The sequence below is a fragment of the Pan paniscus genome, chromosome 20 (genome assembly GCF_029289425.2).
Source record: "Pan paniscus chromosome 20, NHGRI_mPanPan1-v2.0_pri, whole genome shotgun sequence".
Lineage (NCBI taxonomy): Eukaryota > Metazoa > Chordata > Mammalia > Primates > Hominidae > Pan > Pan paniscus.
Window position 1 is genome coordinate 27,397,442 of NC_073269.2, and position 25,420 is coordinate 27,422,861.

The 25,420-nt window shown below is 44.1% G+C and overlaps 1 protein-coding gene across 1 annotated transcript in view; it reads left to right on the forward strand.

The window, feature by feature from the left end:
• The first annotated feature begins 17,378 nt into the window (after positions 1-17,378).
• The window catches only part of ZNF723 (zinc finger protein 723), a 28,003-nt gene continuing 19,961 nt past the window's right edge, over positions 17,379-25,420 (forward strand). Inside the window, exon 1 of the mRNA XM_055104409.2 lies at positions 17,379-18,742. Within this exon, the coding sequence (XP_054960384.1) occupies positions 18,740-18,742 (3 nt within the window). The 5' untranslated portion in view covers positions 17,379-18,739. The remainder of the gene's footprint in view (positions 18,743-25,420) is intronic.

Sequence of the window (25,420 nt, forward strand, 5' to 3'; positions counted from 1 at the left end):
GTGAGCCAAGATTGAGCCACTGCACTCCCGCCTGGATGACAGAGTGAGACTCCGTCTCAAAAACAAACAAACAAACAAAAAAAGTGACTATCATATGTGAGCATCTGGTCAAATTTGGGGCAGCAAAACTTTTTTGTTTTTTTTTTTTTGAGATGGAGTGTTGCTCTGTTGCTCATGCTGGAGTGCAGTGGCTTGGTCTTGGCTCACCACAACCTCCACATCCCAGGTTCAAGCGATTCTCCTACCTCAGCCTCCCAAGTAGCTGGGACTACAGGCATGTGCCACCAAGCCCGGCTAATTTTTGTATTTTTAGTAGAGATGGGGTTTCACTATGTTGGCCAGTCTGGTCTTGTGATCTTATGATCTTATGATCTGCCCACCTCGGCCTCCCAAAGTGCTGGGATTATAGGTGTAAGCCACCATGCCCGGCCAGCAAAACATTTTTAAATGAAGCTCATAGGAAGATGAAGGCTCTTCTATCTGGTTTCAGAAAATTGAAAAGATGTTGACTCATACCTGGGCTTAATTACCTTAGATGCACTGATAGGTTTATACCAGCATGAAAGTCTCAGACTCGATTGTAACTCTCATTCAAACTGTATAAAGCCCTAGGATAGTACAAAGAGTGACATAATAGGGCCAAGCACACAGGTGAGATTATCACACTCATGTGCACACCCTGCCAACAGTAAAGACTGTCATTCTCCCATATGAACATGGCCCACTGTTGAGACTTTGAACCTCACACCCAAAGACAGCTGAAAGTTGGAAAATTGAATTACATATGTGGTTCTGGTCCACAGATGTTTTGTTGACTCTCAAAGCAAGATTCAGGACACCTGTGAGCCTCTGACTCCACTAGGGGAACACAATTCACAGGAGAGATTGAGGCTTTCAAATACAGATCCAGACCACCTTTGAGATGGTGACTCATGTAATTAGACACAACATACAGCAGGTATTGACTCTCATACCTAGGACCAGGACATGTGTGGGATTCTTAATCTCATCCCTAGACCTTCTTGCACATGTGATTGTGACATATGCCTCTTCCCAGCACCTGAGTGATTTAACCTTTCTGCCTGGGCCCTACAGATGGAATTGTGGCATATCACTGAACTCATACCTAGGTGACGTGAGCCTATGCTTTTGCCTTAGCACTTTTCACAGAGAGCATAGTGACATATCACTGGCCCTAGAACCCAGGTGAATTGACTTTCCTCTATTGCTTGGTCTCTACCCAAGAACAGATTGTGATATGTCACTGGGCCTATCACCTAGGTGATGTGATTTTTCTCTCCTACCTGGACCCAACACTTTCATAATGCAAATCTCCTGCTTGGGCTCGCCTACAGAGGTATTATAATATATCTGTTCATTTATCACCTAGGTGATGTGACTCTCCTCTTCTGCCTGAACCCTGCTGAAAGGGAGAATTCTGACATATCACTGGGCCCAGAATCTAGGTTATGCTACTTTTCTGTTTTTCCTGGGCCCCACATATTTTAGGTATTGTTACATATTGCTAGGTGTCCTTCCTTTGGGCTGGGATGCTCTGGCTTGCCCACAAGGGGCCTTGTAAAATATTTCTGTATCTGACACCTAAGATATGTGAGTTTCCTCTTTTGCCTGCATCCTGTCCACAGAAAATGTTGTGATATATCACTGGACCCAGGCACCAGGTGATGTGTCTCTCCTGCCAAGGCTGTGCCCAGAGGGAGCATTGTGACATATCACTGAGTTCAGCACCCAGGTGATATGGCTTTGCTGCCTGTGCTCTGCTTTCAGGAGGGGATTGTACTGTATCTGTGGCTGAGTACCTAGGTGATATGACTCCCGCGTGGTTTCTGCCCTCAGGGAAGATTTTGACATACCCTTGCCAAAAACCTACTTGATGTGACTCTCCTGGTTGCTCCCTAGCCACAGGTAGAATTGTGACATATATTTTGGCCAGCTACCAGGTTCATTGGTTACCTCATACCTCAAAGCAGCTAATAGAAGAGATACTACCTCCGATAGCTAGACTTAGGAAAATGAGTAAGATCATGGGTCTCCTCTTTGTGTAAAGGCCATAAAGGATTACTGTTCTTTTACATATCATATAAAGCCCTTGAGGGGTACAGAAAATGTCATCACAGGGCACAATAAAAGGTGAGATTGTGTTTCTTGTATGCAAATCCCATCAACTGTTAAGACTGTCACCCTGACACAAGGACAGAGCCCATTGGAGAGGTCCTGAATTTCACACGTTGACACAGCCCACAGTTCAGATTGTGACTGTCATATGTGAACACCCAGCTACAATTGGGATGGTGATGTGTTTCTAATTCTGGCAGGTTAGATCTCTTCTATCTGGACATATCCAACTGGAGAGATGTTGACTCTCATTACTGGGCTTGGGGCCACAGGTAGGATCATGGGTCTACATGAGCACAAATGTCTCAGAGCATATTGTGACTTTAATGTATATTGTAGAAAGCCCTTTGGTGGTACAGAGGGTGTCCTAACAGAGCACAGCACGCAGGTAAGATTGTGACACTCATATATACACCAAGCTGACAGTAAATATTGTCATTCTTCCGGATAAACACAGGCCACTGTTTAGGTTCTGAATCTCACACCCAAAGTAAGTTGAAATTGAAAAATTGATGCATAAATGGATTCAGTTCACAGATGGGTTGGTGACTCTCAGACCAAGATCCAGCATATCTGTGAGGCATTGACTTCACTAAAGGGACACTGTCTGCAGGAGGGATTAAGGTTTTTATGAACAGATTCAGTAAACTGTTGAGATTGTGGGTTATAAACTTAGACCCAACATACAGGAGGTGGCGCCTCTTATACCTAAAACCAAGAAGTGCAGGATTGTTAATCTCTTCTCTGGACCTTCCTGCAGCTGTGATTGTGACGTATACCTCAGCCTAGCACTTGAGCAGATTTACTGTCCTGCCTGGGCTCAGCCCACAGATTGGATAGTGACATCTTGCTGCATCCAGCATTTAGTCAATGCGAATCTACACTCTTGTCTTGGTTCTGACCATAGAGAGAATTTTGACATATCACTGCTCCTTGCACGTAGGCTATGTGACTCTCCTGCCTGTGTTTTGCCCACATGGGCCATTGTAACATATTGCTGAGTCCAGCACCCAGGTGATATGATCCTCCAGCCTTTCCTGTGCCTACACAAGACAGTGTGACATATCTTTGGGTCCCTCACATGGGTGATATGACTCTCCTGCCTCACCCTTGTTTCAAGGGATATTGTGACATAACTGCTGTAACCAGCACCTAGGTGATGCGGCTATTTTCCACTGCTTGGGCTGTGCCCAGTGAGGAATTGTGAAGTGTCTCTCTGCCCAGTACCTAGGTAATTTGACTCTCCTCTTTTTCCTGGGCACTGCATACATTGTGTATTTGAAAATATGGCTGAATCCAACAGCTACGTGATGCAACTATCTTACAAAGGCCCTGCCTAGAGATGTATTACGATGCATTTTTTATTTATTACTTAGGTGGTATGACTATCTTCTTCTGCCTTGGCCCTGCCTAATTTGAGAATTGTGAAATATCACTGGACCCGGTACCTAAGTTATATAATTCTCTTCTATTGCCTGGGCCCTACATATTTTGGGTATTGTGGCATATCACTGCACCAAACACCAAAGAGATAAGAAGCTCCTGCCTAGGCTATGCCTACAGCGGCCCTTGTGACATATTTCTGAATTCATTATGTATGAGATGTGACTCTCCTCTTCCGCTTGCACTCTTTCTATAGAAAGATTATGACATATCACTGGGCCCAGCAATTAGGTGAGGTGTCTGTCCTGCTTGGACCTTGCCCACTGGGAGCACTGTGACATATTGCTGGGCCCAGCACTGAGGTGATGTGACTCCTTTCTGGACCCTGCCTTTAGGAAGAATTGTGACATATCGCTAGCCCACAACCAAAGTGATGAAACTTTCTTGCTTACTCTATAACCACAGGTAGGATTGTGACATGTATCTTTGCCCAGCTCATAGGTATGATTATGATTGATACCTTGAATTAGCCAATAGAAGAAATGCTATCTCTCACAGAAAGGCTTAAGGGAAATGAATAAATCCTTAGGTCTCTTCTTTATACAAAGGTTGTAGGTGAGTACCACTGTCTCACATGTCATATAACGCCTTTGGGTGGCATACAGTGTCATCACAGGGCCCAGCACACAGGTGAGATTGTGTTTTTCATGTGCACACTGTGCCAACCATTAGGATTGATACTCTCATGAATAAACAGAGCACACTTCTGAGGTCCTGAATCTCACACACAGATGCAGTTCAAAGTTGGAATTGTGACGGTCATATGTAAATATCCAGCCACAGTTGAGATGGTTATTCATTTCTAAACCTAGCTAATAGGCAGGGGAGAACTCTTCTATGTAAACCCAGTTACTTGGAGAGATGATGACTCTCATACCTGGGCTTAATCTCACAGGTACAGTCATTGGTCCATAGCAGCATAAAGGTCTCAGAGTGAAATGCCACTCTTAGGTATATCATATAAATTCATCAGGTGGTACACAGATTGCTCTAACAAGGCCCAGCACGCAGGTGAAATTGTGACACACATATTCACACACAGATGACACTAAAAATTGTCATCCTTCCACATGAATACAGCCCTTAGTTGAGGTTCTAAACCTCACACCCAGAAGAACTCACAAATTGAATAATTGACTCTCATACATGGATCCAGTCCACAGGTGTGTTGATGACTAAGACCAAGATAGACACACCTTAGAGGCTGCAACTTCACCAAGGGGACACAGTTGGCAGGAGGGATTGAGTCCCCCATGCAAGGGTCCAGTCTACAATTGAGATTGTGACTCATGTACTTTTATCTGACATACAGGAGATGTTGATTCTCATATCTAAATCCAGGACATTTGGGAGACTGTTAGTCATATCTATGGACTTTCTTGCAGGTGTAATTGTGGCATATGTTTCTGCCCAGTACCTGAGTGATTTTACTTTCCTGTATGACCCAAGCCCACAGATGTGATTGTTACATATCAGTGGACCCAGCACCTAGGTGATGCAATTATATTTTTCTCCCTTGGCGCTGTTTGCAGTGGGGCTTTGTGATGTAACACTGAACCCAGCACCCAGGTTATGAGACTCTTCTCCCTGTGCCCTGCCCAGATATGCCATTGTGCTATATTGCTGCATCCAACACTATGGTCATGTAACCCTCTTGCCTGGGCTCTGCCTACAGAGGGAATTGTGACTTATCTCTGCACCTATTACTCAGGTGATGTGACTCTTCTCCTGCATAGTCCCTGCTCATCAGAGGGATTTTGACTAATTCTTAGGCACAGAACCTAGCTGATATGATTCTTCTTTCTAGGTCCTGCCTGTAGGGGAGATAGTGACATATCACTGGGCTCAACACCAAGATGATGTTTTTCTTCTGCTTTGGCCCTGCCCTCGAAAGCCATTGTGATGTATTGCTGAGTCCAGCACCAAAGTGATGCCCAGTTCTTGCCTGAATCCTGCCCACAGGAGGCAATGTGACTTATCTCTGGGTCCATCAACAATTTGATGTAACTTTACTCTTTTGCCTGGGCTTTTAGCATAGGAGAGATTGTGATATATCTCCATGACCTAGGTTACATGACTGTCCTCTTCTGCCTGGGCCATGCCCACAAAAGGGAGAGTGACTTTTCACTGGGCCCAGCACATAGGTGATGTAATTCTTCCTCCTGGTCACTGCTCACAGGGTTTATTATGACATATCTTTAGGCCCATCACCTAGGTGATATGACTATAGTTTTCTTCCTAGGACCTTTTGACAGAGAGGACTGTGATATGTCACTTGGCCCAGCACCTATGTGATGTGACTCCTCTCATAACTGACCCCTGCCATCTAGGGTGATTTTGACATACAGCTGATCCCAGTTTTTAAATTATGGCACTCTTTTTTACTTTGTGAGTCGTGACCACAGAAAGCATTGCAACATATCTCTTGGCCTCTGACATACAATATGTAACTATCCTGCCTAAAACCTATCTTCAGGGGGTGTTGTAACATATTGCTGGACCCACCATCTAGGTGATGTGACTGTCCCATACTGGATGGGCTCTGAGCAAAATGGGACTGTGATGTATCACTAGGGTCAGCACCTAAGTGAAGTGATTCTCCTCTTTTTCCCAGGCCCTGCATACATTGTGTATTGTGACATATGTGTGGGTCAAACACCTAGGTGATTCGACTCTTCTGCCTGGAGCTTTCATACAGCATACTATGACATGCCTTTTCATTTATTACCTGTGTTATGTGACTCTCCTTTTCTGCCTGGGCCATGCCAAAAGGGGGGATTGTAACATATCACTGGACCAAGCACCTAGGCGATGTGACTCTCCTATTTTATCCGGCCCCCACAAATTTTTAGTATTCTGATACATGGCTGGGCCCAACACCTAGGGGTTGGAAATCTCCTTTCTCTGCCATGCTCACAGTGGACCTCGTGACATATCTCTGCATGTGTCACTTAAAAGATGTGACCCTTTTCTGCCTGCACGCTGCCCATAGGAAAAATTGTGAAATACTCATGGGCCCCCAAACCAGGTGGTGTGTCTCTCCTGCCTAGGCCTTGTTCACAGGGAGAATTGTGACATATCACTGGACTCAGCACCCAAGTGATTTGACTCTGCTGCCTGTGCCCTGCTTTCATTAGAGGATATTCACATATCCCTGGCAGAAAACCAGATGATGTGACTCTTCTTCCGGGTCCCTTCTCTCAGAGAATATTATAATATATTCCTGACTCAAGACCCAGGTAATGTGACTCTCCTGCTTCCTTCCTATCCACAGGTGGGATTGTGACATATGTCTTTGTTCAGATCATAGATGCAATAATGACTCTAATACCTCAAACCATCCAATAAGAGATATACTGTCTCTTCTAGCTAGGTTTAGAGAAACAGGTAAGATCCTGGGTCTCCTGTTTGCATAAAAATAATATCAAATTACCACTCTCTTGCTTATGGTATAAAGCAGTTGGATGGTACAGAAAGTGTCATCATATGGTCCAGCACGGCACACAAGTGATATGGTGTTTCTCATATGCACACCCTGTGAACCATTAGAATTGTCACCCTCACATATGAACAGAGCCCACTTTTGAGAACACAGGTAAAACTGTGACTCTCCTATGCACACTCAGCCAACAGTAAACATTGTCACCCTCCTAAATGGAAACCATCCACTGTTGAGGCTGTGAATCTCCCACGTGGAGGTAGTCAAAAGTTGGAATTGTGACTCTCATACATGGATCTCGTCCATAGGTAGAATGGTAACTCAATGAACAGGATTCAGCACAGCTGTGAGGCTGTGATTCAGATATTGAGACTCAGTTTGCATTTGAAATTGTGTCTTCACGCAGGAATACAGTCCACCATTAAGATTGTGACTCATGTACTTGGACCAAACATAAAGAAGGTCTTGACTTTCATACCTGGAGCCAGAAAATGTATGGAATTTTGAATCTCATTTCTGGACCTGCTTGCAGGCGTGATTGTGACATATACCTTGGTCCAGAACCTGAGTGATTTGACTATCCTGCCTGGGTAAAGCCTCAAAATGGAATTGTGACACATGCCTGGTGCAAGCATCTAAGGTATTTTACTCTCCCGCGTAGACCCTGTCCTCAGGGAGAATTGTGACATCTTGCTGGACCCATCGCCTGGGTTATATATTCTCTCCTGCCTGGGCCCTTTACACAGGGTGGATTGTGACATATTACTGTGTCCTGCATGCAGATAATGTGACTTTCCTGCCTGAACCCTGCCCACAGAAGGCACTGTGAAATACTCCTGGGCCCAGTACCCAGGTTATGTGACTTTACTGCCACAGCCCTGCCCACAGATTGGACATTGGCATATTTTTGGTCCAGCACTCAGGTGATCTGAATCTCTTGCCTGCTCCATTTACACAGCTTAAATTTAGACATATGTATTTTCAAGCTCTTAGACATTATAGTCAAGCTTATATGGGAACCCAGCCAATAAGAGTAATTTTGACTCTCTTAGCTAGATTTTGGACAGTGGGTAGAGTCCTGGATCACCTACGTTTAGAAAGGTCACAGAGGTTTATAAAATTTATGCATAACTGGCCAGGTGCAGTGGCTCATGCCTGTAATCCCAGTCCTCTGGGGGGCCAAGGCGGGTGGATCACCTGAGGTCAGGAGTTCAAGACCAGCCTGCCCAATATGGTGAAACCCCATCTCTACTAAAAATACAAAAAATTAGCCAGTTGTGGTGGTGTGCGTCTGTAATCCCAGCTACTCAGGAGGCTGAGGCAGGAGAATCACTTGAACCCGGGTGGCAGAGGTTGCAGTGAGCTGATATCATGCCATTGTACTCCAGCCTGGGTGACAAGAGCGAGACTCCATCTCAAAAAAAATTATGCATACTTTAGAAATACTTTGTGTGCTACAGAGAATGTAATAATAGGGTCTACCACACAGGTAAGATTGTGACTTCTCACAGGCATACCAAGCCAACAATTAGGATTGTCACTTCCAAACATGAAAGAAGCACACTGGTGATGTCCTGAACCTCACATGCAGGTGCAGTTCACAGTTAAAATTCTGACTGTCATATGTAAATCTGGGAACAGGTTGAACAGTGACTGATTTCTGGACCCAGCTCAGAGGCACAGTGATTAGTTGCATTACCTGGACCTAGCCAATAGGAGATATGTTGACTCTTATAGGTAGCCTTCAAGCAATGGGCAAGGTCCTGGGCTTTCTACTTGTATGAAGGTCACAGAAGATTGTAAAACTCATGCATGTTGTATGATCCTTTCCAATGGTACAGAGAGTGTCATAACAGTTTCCAGCACACAGTTAAAATTGTGATTCTCAGCTGGGGGCAGTGGCGCACGCCTGTAATTCCATCAGTTTGGGAGGCCGAGGCAGGCGGATCACGAGGTCAGGAGATTGAGACCATTCTGGCTAACATGGTGAAACCCTGTCACTACTAAAAATACAAAAAACTAGCTGGGTGTGGTGGTGGGTGCCTGTAGTCCCAGCTACTCAGGAGGCTGAGGCAGGAGAATTGCGTGAACCCGGGAGGCGAAGCTTGCAGTGAGCTGAGATCGCGCCACTGCACTCCAGCCTGGACAACAGAGCGAGACTCCATCTCAAAAAAGAAAAAAATTGTGATTCTCATAGGCTTACCCTGCTAACAATGAGGGCTGTCATTCTCACAAATGGAAAAAGACTTCTGGTTTGGTCCTAAATATCACATGTGGATGCAGTCCACAGTTGAAATTGTGACTGTTATATTTGGATCTGGCCACAGGTAAAATGGTGACTCACTTCTGTACCCAACTCACAGGCACAGTGAGAACTCTCACACCTGGATCTAGCCAATAAGAGAGATGTTAGCTCTCATTCCTGGGCTTAGGACAATGGGTAAGATTATGAGTTTATACCAGCACATAGATCCAAGAGTGGGTTGTGGCTCTCAGGCATACCGTATAAAGCCCTCATGTGTCACCAAGAGTGTGGTAACAGGGCCCAGTGCACAGGTGAGATAGTGACTCTGGTATGCACGCCCAGTTCACAGTAAGAATTTTCACCTTCTTAAATAGCCACAGTCCACTGTTGAGGTTCTGAATCTCAAACTCAAAGGAGCTGAAAGTTAGAATTGTGACTCTCATATGAGGATCAGGTCCACAGACGAGATAGTGAATCTTGGACCAATATTCAACACACCAGTGAGGCTGTGACTCTTCTACCAGGACACGGTCTAAGAATTGAGGCTGTCATGCACAAATCCAGTCTACTATTGAGATTCTGACTCGCATACTTAGACCAAACACTCAGAAGATCTTGACTATGATCTCTAGAGCTGGAAGTGTTTGGGATTGTTTATCTCATCCCTGAATCTTTCTGCAGGTGTGATTGTGGCATATGTCTTTGCCCATACCCTGAGTGATTTTAGTTTCCTGCCTGAGCCCAGCCCATAGATGGAATTGTGACATATACCAAGGCCAAGCACCAAGGTAATATGACTCTTCTCATCTGCCTGAACCTGTCACTTAGAAGTAATTGTGACATATCTCTGAATCCAGCACGTAGGTGACGTGACTCTCCTCTTGTGCCTAGGCCTTGCCTACAAGAAAGATTGTGTCATATCACTGAGCCCAGCACCTATGTGATGTGCTTCTTCTGCCATAGTTCTCCCCACATAAGACATTGTGACATATTTCTGGGCCAATTACATAAGTTAAATGAGTCTTTGCTTATGCCTGGATCTCACCCTCAGAAGAACTTATGACATGTTGCTGGACCCAGCACCTAGGTAATTTGAGTCTTCTCTGCTGCCTGGCCCCTGCCAACGGAAGGGATTTTAAACTATTGCTTAAACTAGCACATAAATTTTGTGACTCACTTCTTTTGCTAAGCCCTGCTAACCGTGGGAATTACAACATATTGCTGAAACCAGGATAATGCAACAATCATCTCTTGCCTGGGCCTTGCCCACAGTGGGCATTGTTACATATTACTGGGCCCATCTTCTAAGTAATGTGACTGTCCTATTCTGCTTGGGACCTGCAACATGAAAGACTGTGGAATATCGCTAGGCCCAGAACCCAGTTGGTGTGACTCTCTTCTTTCTTGATCCTGCTCATAGTGCAGATTGAGATATTCCTGTCCTAGCATCCAAGTGATGTGACTCTTCTTCCTGGTTCCTAGCTACAGGTGGGATTGTGACATACGCCTGGGACGTGGTCACTGGTACAATGATGACAGTCATACTTCAACCCACAAACCAGGAGAAATATTGATTCTGTCTGCTAGGCTTTGGGCAACAGGTAAAGTCTTCGTCTGTTACTTGCATGAAAGGTCAGAGAAAATTACAATACTCATGCAAATTGTATAAAGCTTTCAGCTGGTGCAGAGAGTGTCAAAACAAAGCCCAGCACACAGGTGAAATTTTGACTCTCAAATGCACACCCAGCCAATAGTTAGAATTTTTACCCACACATATGTTTTTAGCCTACAGTTAAGGTCCCAAATCTCACATGTAAATGCTGTTCACAGTTGGAATTGTGACTGGTATATGTGGATCTAGCCACAGGTAGGATGGTAATTAACTTCTGAACCCAGCTGACAGGTGTAATGATGACTCTAATACCTGGATGCAGCAAATTAGAGAGAGGTTGACTCTAATACCTGTGCTTAGGGCAAGGGTACAATCATGGGTCATAACAGCACAAGAGTCTCAGAGCAGATTGTGACTCTCAGGAATATTATACAAAGCCTTTGAGTGGTACATGGAATGTCATAGCAGTACCAATCACGGAGGTGACATTGTGATTCTTATATGCACACCCACCCAAATGTAAAAGTTGTCACCCTCCCACAGGGACACTGATCACCTTGAGGTTCTGAATCTGACACTAAGAGGCAATCGAAAGTTAAAATTGTGACTCTCATATGTGGATCCCATCCACAGGTGGAGTAGTGACTCTTGAGAAAGAATTCAACATGCCCGTGAGCCTGTGACTTTCATACCAGGACACCGTCCTTGGGTGGGATTGGGACTCTCATTCACAGATCCGATATATCATTGAAATGGTGAGTCCTGTACTTGCACATAACTCACAGGAGGTGTTGACTCTCATAACTAAAGCTGAGACATGTGCAGAATTATGAATCTAACCACAGAAGCTTCATGAATGTGTGATTTTTACAGACCTATTTGCCTAGCATTTGAGTAATTCCACTCGTCTGTGTAGGCCAAGCCCTTAGATGGTGTTGTGACATGAATTGAGTCAAGAATCTAGGTGATGTAACTTTCTTTCCTGGGTGCTGCCCTCAAAGGAGATTTTGACATATTGCTGGGCCCAGCACATTAGTGATGTGATTCTTTTCTCCTGCCTGGTTCCTACAAACTGGGAGCATTGTAGCATATCACTGAGCCCAACACCTAGGTGATATGACTCTCCTCCCATGTCTGGGCCCTGCTCACATTAGGGATTGTGACATATCACTGGGCCCAGCACCCAGGTGAAGTGAATATCCTCTCCTGTTTGGCTTCTGCATACAGGGGGCATGGTGACATACTGCAGTGCCCAACATTATGATAATGTGATTTTACTGCATGGGCAGTGTTCACAGGATGGTATTGTGACATGTAAGTGGACCCAGCACCTAGATAATGTGACTCTCCTCTCCTGCCCAGGCCCTGCTTATAGAGCAAATTACGACATATTGCTGAGTCTAGCACCTGGGTGATGTGACTCTCCTGCCTTAGCCTTGCTCACAGGGGACATTTTGACATATCTTTGGATTCATCACCTAGATGATGTGACTCTCTTCTTCTGCCTGTGCTTTACCCACAGGAAAGCTTGGATCATATCACTGGGCTGAGCATCCAGGTAATCTGATTCTGTTTTTGAGCCTTACCCACAGGGGGCATTGTGACATTTCACTAGGCCCAGCATTTAGGTGATGTGACTCTCTTGCCTGGGTCCTGCCCATAGGGGAACTGTGACATATTTCTGGTCCAGTGCCCAGGGGATGTGATGCTCTAGCCTGGTCTCTGCTCCCAGGTGGAATTGTGACATATACCTATGCCCGGCTAACAGGGATGAAGATGACTCTTGTACCTGGACTCAGCTAATAGGAGAGATTGTAACTTTCATAGCCAACATTAGGGCAACCAGTAATGTCCTGGGTTTCCTAATTGTATGAATATCAAAAAGGATTACATCACTTACTCATATTACATAAAGCAGTCGAGTGTACAGAGAGTATTATAACAGGGCTCAGCACAGAGGTGAGATTGTGACTTTCATATGCACACCCAGGCAATAGTTATAACTGTCACTCTCTCACATGGACACAGCCCACTGGTAAAATCCTGAATCTGACTCATGAACACAGTCCACAGTTGGAATTGTGACTATCATATGTGGATACAGCCACCAGTCAAATGCGGACTCGTGTATGAACTCAGCTCACAGGAATGGTGATAACTGCCATACCTGGATCCAGCCAATAAGGGTTCATTCACAGTTTTCTAATGGCTCTACGAACAACAGAAATAAAAAAGGTATCTCTTTATGGGGTATACTTATATGTAGAGAATTTTGCTGCCAACTTATATATAACAAAACTTTCACCTTGATAGGTAAAAGATGAAGGGCTAATGTGAGTGAGAAGTTTTAAAGAAACATTTGTTGCCTCATAATATCAGAAACAGAATATTGATCCACTGCTTTTAACCTACTTCATAAGTCAAAAATAACTTCTTCAGAATAGGTTAAAGAGCATTGCCAGCAGGCCATTACTCTTCTGAATGGGCATCATTTGTTAGATCATTTTTTCCATGGCTTAGCATAAATGAAGCAATGGTTAGGAATTTATCCCCCAAAATAGGGCTGTATAGCAGATTCTAATGTAAAGGCTGTGGTTACACAATAGGTATTAAATGTTCTAACTAAAGTTGCGCTAAATAATAGAATTTCTTTTGATTACTTACTGGATAAACAGAGAACTACTTGTGTAATTGCTAATACTTGTAATTGCACATGGTAGAATACATTGTGTATTACAGAGATGCAGTTGTAGGGGATTAATGAACAGGCTGCTTGGTTGGAATGAGTAGATCATTATCTAGCTAATTGTTTAATCTATTGGATTTTAGTTGGTTGTTCATGGGGACCTTGGCTAAGAAGCATGGTTTCAACTATTTTTTTTTTTTTTTGGTTTTTTGTTTGTTTGTTTGTTTGTTTGAGACAAAGTCTTGCTCTGTAGCTCAGGCTGGAGAGCAGTGGCATGATCTTGGCTTACCACAACCTCCACCTCCTGGGTTCAAGTGATTCTCCTGCCTCAGCCTCCAGAGTGGCTGGGATTATAGGTACGCATTACTGCACATGGTTAATTTTTAGTATTTTTAGTAGAGACAGAATTTCACCATGTTGGCCAGGCTGGTCTTGAACTCCTGACCTCAGGTAATCTGCCTGCCTCGGCCTCCCAAAGTGTTAGGAAACAGGCCACCGTGCCTGGCCTGTTTCAACTTTTGGCATTATTCTCCTGCTAGTCAAAATAGTAATCTCCCAGGCCGGGCGTGGTGGCTCACACCTGTAATCCTAGCACTTTGGGAGGTTGAGGTGGGTGGATCACCTGAGGTCGCGAGTTCGAGACCAGTCTGACCAAAATGGAGAAACCCCATCTCTACTAAAAATACAAAAATAAAATTAGCTGGGTGTGGTGGCACATGCCTGTAATCTCAGCTACTCGGGAGGCTGAGGCAGGAGAATCACTTGAACCCGGGAGGTGGATGTTGCAGTGAGCTGAGATTGTGACTTTGCACTCCAGCCAGGGCAACAAGAGTGAAACTCCATCTAAAATAAATAAATAAATAAAATTGTAGTATCCCTACTGCACCGTATTCTCTCAAAAATTATAAATGTTTGCATGCAGTCATCTCTAGAATGTTAAATAGTCTCTCGTTGACTGGCCTGACAGAAACTCAAAGACATATGTGACTATGAAGACACCATAACCTGTGAATAACATTATAAGGACAAAACCCCGAAATAATGGAAATTGAGAGTGGCACTAAGGCCTAGAGTTTTGGTCACACTCTGACCTACGTAAGAACTTCACCAAAAAGCCAGGGTTTTAAAAAACAAAGTTGGCGGGGGGTGGTGGCTCACATCTGTAATCCCAGAACTTTGGGACGCCGGGGCGGGCAGATCACAAGGTCAGGAGATGGAGACCATCATGGCCAACAAGGTGAAACCCCATGTCTACTAAAAATACAAAAATTAGCTGGGTTTGGTGGCGCGTGCCTGTAATCCCAGCTACTCAGGGGGCTGTGGCAAGAGAATCGCTTGAACCCAGGAGGCAGAGGTTGCTGTGAGCTGAGATTGCGCTATTCCACTCCAGCCTGGTGACAGAGCGAGACTCCCTCTCAAAAAAACAAAACAAAACAAAGTTATTGGAGGCCATCGTTCTAAACTGAGCTTGTACACTAGTTCCAAACAGACCAAACCAAACCAAAATGAGTCACCTGTGCTAAATGTGACATAATCCAACTGAAAATTGAAGAAAATAGGTAGATCCTAAAACAGGCCAGGTTTATATTTTTCTTCTGGAAACAGCAGATTTCAACACAAGGAAGCCCCTTCTAACCCTTTAAAAAATAAATAACAGGCCAGACACGGTGGCTCACACCTGTAATACTAACACTTTGGGAGGCTGAGGTGGGTGGATCACTTGAGGTCAGGAGTTCAAGACCAGTCTGGCCAACATGGTGAAACTCCATCGCTACTAAAAATACAAAAATTAGCCAGGCATGGTGGCAGGCACCTGTAATCACAGCTACTTGGGAGGCTAAGGCAGGAGAATCGTTTGAACCTGGGAGGAAGAGGTTGCAGTGAGCTGAGATTGCGCCCTTGCACTCCAGCCTGGGTGACAGAGTGAAACTTCATCTCAGTAATAAACAAACAAACAAACATAATAAAATAACCGGAAGCCCATGTTTCTACTTAAAAAAAAAAACACAGTTCTGCTATTTTACAGTAGGATTTGACACTACAGAAGTACTCTTTTTTTTTTTTTTTGAGATGCCGTCTTGCTCTGTGGCCCAGACTGGAGTGCAGTGGCGAGATTTCCGTGCACTACAACATCTGCCTCCTGGGTTCAAGTGATTATCCTGCCTCAGCTTCTGGCGTAGCTGGGATTACAGGCACCTGCTATCGTGCCCGGCTAATTTTTGTATTTTTGTAGAGACAGAGTTTTACCATGTTGGCCAGGCTGGTCTTGAACTCCTGACCTCAGGTGATCTGTCTGCTTCAGCCTTCCAAAGTGCTGGGATTACAGGCGTGAACAACCACGCCCGGCCAATAAGTACATTTTTGATGACAACAGAGTGATATCAATATCTAAAGTTTTGATATATCTCTCAAAATTGAGAAGATGACCAAAAGGGAGAAATTGTTAAATTAATTATATTCTAATGCTGCCACTTTCATGTTTAATTTTTTTAGGTTTTTTTTTCATACTAAACTGAAACCTAACTTGATAAATAAATAGACTGTACCCATTCTTGTACCAGCCACATTGTATTGGCAAATATAAGAATGTCAACTGTTCAAATCATGTTCAAATAAGGCAAATTCTAAGCTGTAATCAATCTGGCTCTTTCTGTACATCCTTGCATTTTCTGTATGCCACTTTGCTTTTTCCACCATGTAGCTATGCTGGAGTATCTCTGAGCCTACTCTGGATCCACAGGGTATCTGATTTGCAAATCATTTTTTGCTCAGTTTAAGCCTGTTAAATTTAATTTCTCTAAAGTTTTTTTTTTCTTTTACAAGTTTTGAAATTATGTCTATGATGAAAAATAAATAATATTCTTGGGCTTTGACTTTTTAAGCTTATCTCTCAGCTTTTCTTTCAAATTATCCTATGTCTGTTCAAAATGCTCCTGCAATTTTTTTTGAGACAGTGTCTCACTCTTTTATCCTGGCTAGAGTGTGGTGGTGTAACCAATTATTTCTCATTGTAGCCTTAATTGTCTTGGCTCACACAATCCTGCTGGTTCAGCAACCTGGGACTACAGGCAGGCAACATCATGCCTGGCTAATTTTTAAAAATTGTTTTCATAGACATAGGATCTTACTATGTTGCCCAGGCTGTACTTGAACTCCTGAACCCAAGTGATTCTTTTAACTCAGCCTCCCAAAGTGCTAGGATTACAAGTGTGAGGCACCGTGTGCTTCTGCAGTTTCTTGACAGGACTATTCTCAATAATAAAGAGTACTACACAGGCACAAATCTAAAAAAAAAAATCCAGCTTCTAGTGTAAAAGTATAATTCTCCAGTATTTCATGGGTCTGCAGAAGCCCCATCTATGGGGGAGCATAGATCAACAAATTCAGTTTATTCTGAGTTTCAGCCCAGCCACTTAGTAGGTGTGGGTCTTTGGACAAGTTTCTTGATGTAAAAGAGTTGTATAAACCACATATGCAAAAAAGGCAGAATAATATTGATTGTAAAAATTGCAGCAATTTTTCTTTTTCTTTTTGAGATGGAGTCTCATTCTGTCGCCTAGGCTGGAGTGCAGTGGTGCGATCTTGGTTCACTGCAACCTCTGCCTCCTGGGTTGAAGCAATTCTCCTGCCTCAGCCTCCTGAGTAGCTGGGATTATAGGTGCGCACCACCATGTCCAGCTAATTTTTGTATTTTTCTTAGAGACAGGGTTTCGCCACGTTGGCCAGGCTGGTCTTGAACTCCTGACCTCAGGTGATTCACCTACCTCGGCCTCCCAGAGTGCTGGGATTACAGGCGTGAGCCACTATGCCCAGCCATAGCAATTTTTCACCCCTCCTATATCCATGCCCATTGCCAGATGCTTTTACAGCTGCTCCCATTGAGATACAGAATCTGTTTTACAAAGCTTAAATCTGGCTGACCTTGTTTGCTCAGGACAGTAGAAACCTGAGAACTGACAGTGTGCTAGTTTGGTGAAGGGCTGAAATGGTCTTGAATACTACCTTTTTCTTTTTAAAGTTTGGCAATGGCCGGGTGCAGTGACTCACTCCTGCAATCCCAGTATTTTGGGAGGCCGAGGCGGGCGGATCACCTGAGGTCAGGAGTTCGAGACCAGCGTGCCCAACATGGTGAAACCTTGTCTCTAATAAGAATATAAAAATTAGCTGGGTGTGGTGGCGGGTGCCTGTAATCCAAGCTACTCAGGAGGCTGAGGCAGGAGAATCACTTGAGACTGGGAGGCGGAGGTTGCAGTGAACCAAGATCGCACCACTGCACTCCAGCCTAGGCGACAGAGCGAGACTCCGTATCAAAAAAAAAAAAAAAAAAAAATTAAAATTCACATGTGGCTCACATTTTATTTCAGAAGATTGCCTTTTAAAAAAAAATCTTGGCCGGGCTCGATGGCTCACGCCTGTAATCCCAGCACTTTGGGAAGCCGAGGCGGGCGGATCACCTGTCAGGAGTTTGAGACCAGTCTGGCCAACAGGGTGAAACCCTGTCTCTACTAAAAGTCCAAAAATTAGCCGGGCATGGTGGCAGGCGCCTGTAATCCCAGCTACTCAGGAGGCTGAGGCAGAAGAATCGCTTGAACCCGGAAGGCAGAGGTTGCAGTGAGCCGAGATTGTGCCACGGCACTCCATCCTAGGCGACAAGAGCGAGACTCTGTCTCAAAAAAAAAAAAATAAATAAATAAATAAATAAAATCTTAGGCTGCCTCTTTAAAGAACTGAAGCCAGGAAGGTCATAAAAGCCGAAATTTTAAAATAGCTGTTATTATATTCTTTTCCTTTGTGAATAGCCATATAGTATATTATTTATAAATGCATATGACCTTATACACAAAGTTAATGGCAGATCCCCTCTGGGGTGGGCCTGGCTCATTTCAGGGAGGAAGCCCTGCCTGAAAACGCCACAGCTTAGGCTGTCACTCTTTCTTCATTGAACCCAGCATCTGATCACGTCTTCTGTCACTCCAGGCCTGAATGGGCGGGGCCTTAAACGGCATCCAATCAGGGATGCTTGACTAAGAGCCGTCCAATCAGACCCGCAGCTAGAGCGGACAGGGCGGCTTCCGGGATTTGGCGCGGCCTTTTGAGTTCCTGGTCTCTGTGGCCTGCTGACCTACATGCATTGGGAGATCCACAGCTAAGACGCCAGGACTCCCTGGAAGCCTAGAAATGGTGAGAGTACCGGGTCCGACATCCCGAGAGAGGGGAAGGGCTGGCTGGAACCGGTGGGAAGTGGCTGTGGCGGGACTCAGGCCTCCCCTGCAGTCAGCCCCACAATCTGCGCTCGGAGTTCTAGCCTGGCTCGGCCTCAGACACCTTCAGCGATAAGATGGCGGCTGTACTGACAGCCGGGCCCGAGCGTCTTGTCTCTTCCCTGGCAGTGACCGTGCCCTGGCCTGGAGCCCTCTCTGGGCAGCTCTGCACCCGCAGCGCCGATTCTCTCCCAGATTGTGCAGGGACCAGGGGAGGGTCGTCAGGGGAGAATCCTGACTCGGGTGAGGAGTTCCTGAATGGGAACAGCTTTGGTCCGTGGGGTTCCTAGTTCATCTTTTCTCTGAAATATTTATGGGAGTCATCGCAAAAATATTAAAGAATTTAAAGAGTTGTTCAAAAATTATAGAGCACCCCTATGGGTTGTAGTTTGTGTTCCATTAGAGGGGCTTGAAGAAAAGACTTTTATAAGATGCATGATGAAAAAACCCAAATTCTGTAATCAGGCACAGTTACGTAGTTTCCTAATTTCCACCTTGAGCCTACAAATTTCCTGATTATGTAATCAGAGCTTAATTAGCTGTTTATATTTGGTTAAGACTGAATTTCGTTTCCTCTAATGTAGTAATTTTTTAAAAATAAATAAATGCATTTGAGTTAGATTTTTTTTTTAAGTAGGAATCCTGAGAGTAGATTTCCACCTCAGCCTAATTCCATATCACTTAACTATTTTCTTTTTTTTCTTTTTTTTTTTTTGAGACGGAGTTTCACTCTTTCGCCCAGACTGGAGTGCAGTGGCGCAATCTCGGCTCACTGCAGTCTCCGCCTTCCTGTTTCAAGCGATTCTCCTGTCTCAGCTTCTTGAGTAGCTGGGATTACAGGCGCCTGCCACCACGCCCGGCTAATTTTTGTATTTTTGGTAGAGACGGGGTTTCACCATGTTGGCCAGGATGGTTTCAAACTCCTGACCTCGTGATCTGCCCGCCTCGGCCTCCCAAAGTGCTGGGAGTACAGGCGTGAGCCACCGCTTCTGGCTATGCCCTGCATTTTTTACATGTTTTTCAAGAAGGATCTCAAATGTACCCCCCAATCCTCCTTTACTCTAGCCTAACTGTGGCTTAAAGTAAAATACTAAATTTCCAGCTCCTTCTGACAATTCCAAACGCTAACTTTTCCTCCGTAATTCAGATTATTAACTTTTTTTTTTTTTGAAACGGAGTCTCACTCTGTTGCCCAGGCTGGAGTGCAATGGCATGATCTCGGCTCACTGCAACCTCCACCTCCCGGGTTCAAGCGATTCTCCTGCCTCAGCCTCCCGAGTAGCTGGATTATAGGCGCGTGCCACCACGCCTGGCTATTTTTTGTAGAGACGGGGTTTTGTAGAGACCATGTTGGGCAGGCTGGTCTTGAACTCCTGACCTCAGGTGATCCACCCGCCTCGGCCTCCCAAAGTGCTGGGATTACAGGCGTGAGACACCGCGCCTGGCCGCTATTTGTTTTTTAGCGTACTTCTTTTTTTTTTTTTATTTCGAGTCTCCTTCTGTTGCTCAGGCTGGAGTACTGTGGCTCACCGCAACCTCCGCCTCCCAGGCTCAAGTGATTTTCCTGCCTCAGCCTCCCAGGTAGCTGGGATTAAAAGCATACACCACCACGCCCGGCTAATTTTTGTATTTTTAGTGGAGACGGGGTTTCGCCATGTTGGCCAGGCTGGTATCGAACACCTGACTTCAGGTGATCTGCCCGCCTTAGCCTCCCAAAGTGCTGGGATTGCAGGCATGAGCCACTGCGCCCAGCCTGGTGTACATTCTTGATAATGTATTTTAATTCATCTTTTTTTTTTTTTTTACAGCGCATTGGATGGAACATTTAAAGAGATTCGTTTTCTATTTTTAAGTCTTTTCCTTTAGAAGAATGCAAAGAATAATCCCCTTGCAATGTATTGTAAATAAATCTTTGTGTGTCTTTCTCTTTATCTTCCCTAGGCACAGAGATCTTATGAGAACGTTTTGGGGTAATTTTTTTTTTTTTGGAAACTTTATGGGGTTTTGTGTCCGCAGTCACCATTTAGTGTTTTTCTCCTCCTGGATTTTAGTACTCTCTGTGAATAAACGAAGATACCATGTCTATGTCTGCTAGAGTGTCTAGGTAATATCAGCTCCTGGGTCGTTTTCTGCCATAGGACAACCTGAGGTATGGAGTGTAGCCTCTCCAGGGAGGAGGTTGATGCCCTGGGGCTGAGAGGCATCTCCTGGCATATTCTTCCTTTGAAAAGCTGACATTTAGACATTAAGATTGTCTTCACCTAACCCATCTTCCATTTCTTGGAGACACATTGCTGGTCAGCCAATCAGATGCTGGTACTGAGAGCAAAACAGAAATAATTTCTGCCACCTGGATTCTCTAAGATTTGTGAAAAAAAATAGTATCCCCAAAGACAGGAAAAAAACCTGACCCCAGTGAGAAAGTGCAAGAATTTGCAAAGTAAATTGCACTTGAGGCACTCACTGGGGCATAGTGCAGTGTCTCCTCAGAGGGGGTCATTGAGCATTTAACTGAGCAGGGTGGGGTGGGAGAATCTAAGTGATTGGATGACCTGACTTGACACATGACTGAGACACATCTGTGTGTGTGGTTTTTTTTTTGTTTGTTGGTTGTTTTTTTTTTTTTTTGAGATGGAGTTTCTCTCTTGTCACCCAGGCTGGAGTGCAATGGCAAGATCTCGGCTTACTGTATCCTCTGCCTTCCGGGTTCAAGCAGTTATCCTTTCTAAGCCTCCGGAGTAGTTGGGATTACAGGCGCCTGCCACCACACCCAGCTAATTTTTGTATTTTTTAGCAGAGACGGGGTTTCACCACGTTGGCCAGGCTGGTCCTGAACTCCTGACCTCAGGTAATCCACCCGCTTCAGCCTCCCAAAGTGTTGGGATTACAGGCGTGAGCCACCACGCCTGTAATCCCTGGGTTTGCCACCTTGAAAAGATTTGTTCGCTTATATTGACTTCAGTTTCTTAACTGAAAATTGCATTTTATTAGTAGAGCTTGAAAGGTTAAAAAGAAAATGTTTACAAAGGGCATAAAAGAGGTGAGTTTCAAAATATATTCCATTTGTTAAGAGTTCGCATTTACCGTTTTTTTTTTGTTTGTTTGTTTTTGTTTGTTTTTCCCAGAATGAGTTTAGGAAACTTCTCAGGTGTGTTTTTATGGGTAATTTCAAACAGAATTCCAAGGCTTAGATTTTGTAATGCTATCAAGGCAAATAATAGGGAAATCTCTCTTTTATTTTGGCTGTAGAAAATAAATACATTTCCACAAGAAAATGTGGTAGATAATTGGTGAGTTGCATAGATTCATGAAAACAACAGTTTTTCTTTCTGTATGGTAAATTTCTGACAGTGAATATTTTTGTTCTATAGCCTGTGATCTTGATTTCTGATTTTAATGCTAAATATTACAAGATGAAACTTGGTACCTCTTAGGAATGTTCCCATATGACTAATTGTTTACTACATAATTTTTAATGCAAATAATAAAATAATACATTTATTGTCTGAAAGGAATAGATACTTTGGGTTTTCTTGTTGAGGTATGAAATGTAAGCACCTTAAAATTTTTTTCCTTCATATGAACACTGTGTTTCAGTAATTTTGCTAGATGTTTAGTTTTAAAAACTGAGTAAATAACTCTGACATAAAAATTGAAGCTTGAGCCCAGGGACTCCAAGCTAAGGCTAATATTGAGCCTGCAAAAGGAGGTTATTAAAGGCACCGTTAGTTCTTCCTGGGGAGCCTCCGCTGCAGATTTCCCAGCCTGCTCACCCTAGCCATGGAAGAAGCTTTTATTCCGAGAGAAGCTACACAGCCCTGGAAAGCTGGGGACCCTCAGGCAGACGCAGTTAAGGTTAAGATGGAATGGGACTGAAAGGATCTCACTGAAGATAAAGTTATTCTTGCTTTGAGGCAGTTTCTAGACTTTTATAAATAAAACAAAGTCAGATTTATGTAAAAAAAAATTAAATTCTAAAGGAGTATTGCAGCAGGAGGAAGTACCAACCATAAGATATTTAAGGATTGCAAAGGATAGGCAGACAAGGGCTTTCTTTCATAGGAAGGAGCAAATAAGATTAGAAAGAAGGTGGTAGGGGAATGGCAAATGGAGGGTGAAAAATCAGATTCTAGATCAGAGAATATTTTATCCTGAAGTCAGCATGTTCTTAGAAGGGACATAAAATTGGGTTTATGTTGGCTCAGACTGAGCATAGCTCAAAGTTCAGGAGCTGTGGGAAGAAGATAAACTTAAGTGGAGTTTGATTAACAAGTATTCTATTTTGACCACTGAAGACAAATTCAGCCAATTTTTCTATGAGAAAAAGATTTGCAGAGTCTATGTCTGGCTGTGATAGGTAAGCACAAAAAGGATAGAGAATTTTATTTATTATAGCTATTTACCAGGATTATCTTTATGCTTCATCTTTCTTCCATTTGACATTTCCTGGGTTGTATCTTTTATTATAAACTGGTCAGCATAACTACAGTGTTTTGCTGAGGTCTGTGAGTAGCTCTATCAAGTTATTGAACTTGAGGGAGATTATGGAAGTCCCCAATTTTTAAACAGTAGCTCAGAAACACAGATGGGGATGGCACGATTGCTCATGCCTGTAATCCCAGCATTTTGGGAGGCTGAGGTGGGCAGATCCCTTGAAGTCAGGAATTCAAGACGAGCCTGGCCAACATGGTGAAACCCTGTCTCTACTAAAAATACAAAAATTAGCTGGGCGTGGTGGTGTGTGGCTGTAATCCCAGCTACTTGGGAAGCTGAGGCAGGAGAATCACTTGAACCCTGGAGGCAGAGGTTGCAGTGAGCCGAGATTGCGCCACTGCACTCCAGCCTGGGCTACAGAGCGAGACTCTGGCTTAAAAAAAAAAAAAAAGAAAGAAAAAAGAAAAGAAAGAAAGGAAGAAATGTAGATGGGCCCATGGAGTTTGTGACTGGCATCTGCAATAAGGACAATATTGTGGGACTGAGCCCTGAACCAAGGTCTGTGCTGACTCTGGGTGGTTTCAGAATTCAAATGTTAGACAGTGAGTTGGTGTTGAAGAATTGTTTGGTGTTAACAAACAATTTGGTGCCAGAAAAAATATCATGGAGGCCTGGCCTGGAATAAAACTCTGGGCGTGTGGGAAGGAGAGGCTCTGCTTTCCTGTACACAGGCCGTCACACTGCTCATTGTTCTGTGATTCCAGATCTCCTCTTAGGGTGAGAGAGGACTGAAAACTTAGAGAAAAGGAGTTCTGATGACAGACCCCATTTTTCCACAGCTGCCACCGCAGGATTCCCACCCACTCACCGTCATGCCCACTGGACATTGACATGTGCACAGCCCTTCCAGGACTAGGCACCACCCTCAAAAATTTAACCACGGCATTTTTGATCCTAGTGTTTTTTGCCAAAATCCCACAAAATTGTCTACAAATATTTGGCATATCCCTACCCCCAGACACTGAATCTGCAGCAGCAACCTCTTTTCTCCACCACCTTGGGGTTCTGGGCCACCTGTTCATAATCTCACCTGCCTGCATGGACCCAGAAATAAGTAGCACAAGCCAGTCCTGCCTACACTGCACTCTTCTCCACCCATTGAGTTCCTTTCTCTTAACGCTTATTTTTGTTTTAGGGGTACACGTGCAGGTTTACTATATAGGTAAAATTGTGTCATGGAAGTTTGATGTAAATTATTTTGTCACTGAGGTACTAAGCATAACACCAAACAGATTTTTGTTTTTTAATCTTCTTTGTTCTCCCACTCTCCACCCCCAGGTAGGCCTCAGTGTCTGTTGTTTTCCCCTTTGTGTCCATGTGTTCTTATTATTTAGCTCTTACTTAGAAATGAGAACATGGAGCCGGGCGCGGTGGCTCACACTTGTAATCCCAGCACTTTGGGAGGCCGAGGCGAGTGGATCACGAGGTCAGGAGTTCGAGACCAGCCTGACCAACATGGTGAAACCCTGTCTCTACTAAAAACACAAAAATTAGCCGGGCGTGGTGGCACACGCCTGTAATCCCAGCTACTCAGGAGGCTGAGGCAGGAGAATTGCTTGGACCCGGGAGGCGGAGGTTGCGGTGAGCTGAGATCTAGCCATTGCATTCCAGCCCGGTCGACAAAGCTAGACTCTGTCTCAAAAAAAAAAAAAAAAGAACATGCATTTGCTTTTCTCTTTCAGCATTAGTTTTCTAAGGATAATGGGTCACAGTTTCATCCATGTTGCTGCAAAAAACATGATCTTGTTCTTTTTTATGGCCACACAGTATTCCATGATATTTATATACTATATTTTTCTTTTTATATAAATATTCTACTTTATTTTCTTCTTATTTTATTATTATTATTTTTTGAGATGGAGTTTCACTCTTGTTGCCCAAGCTGGAGTGCAATGGCATGATCTCTGCTCACCGCAACCTCTGCCTCCTGGGTTCAAGTGATTCTCTTGCCTCAGCCTCCTGAGTAGCTGGGCTTACAGGCATGCGCCACTATGCCTGGCTAATTTTGTATTTTTAGTAGAGATAGGGTTTCTCCATTTTGGCCAGGCTGGTCTCGAACTCCTTACCTTAGGTGATCTGTCCTCCTCAGCCTCCCAAAATGCTG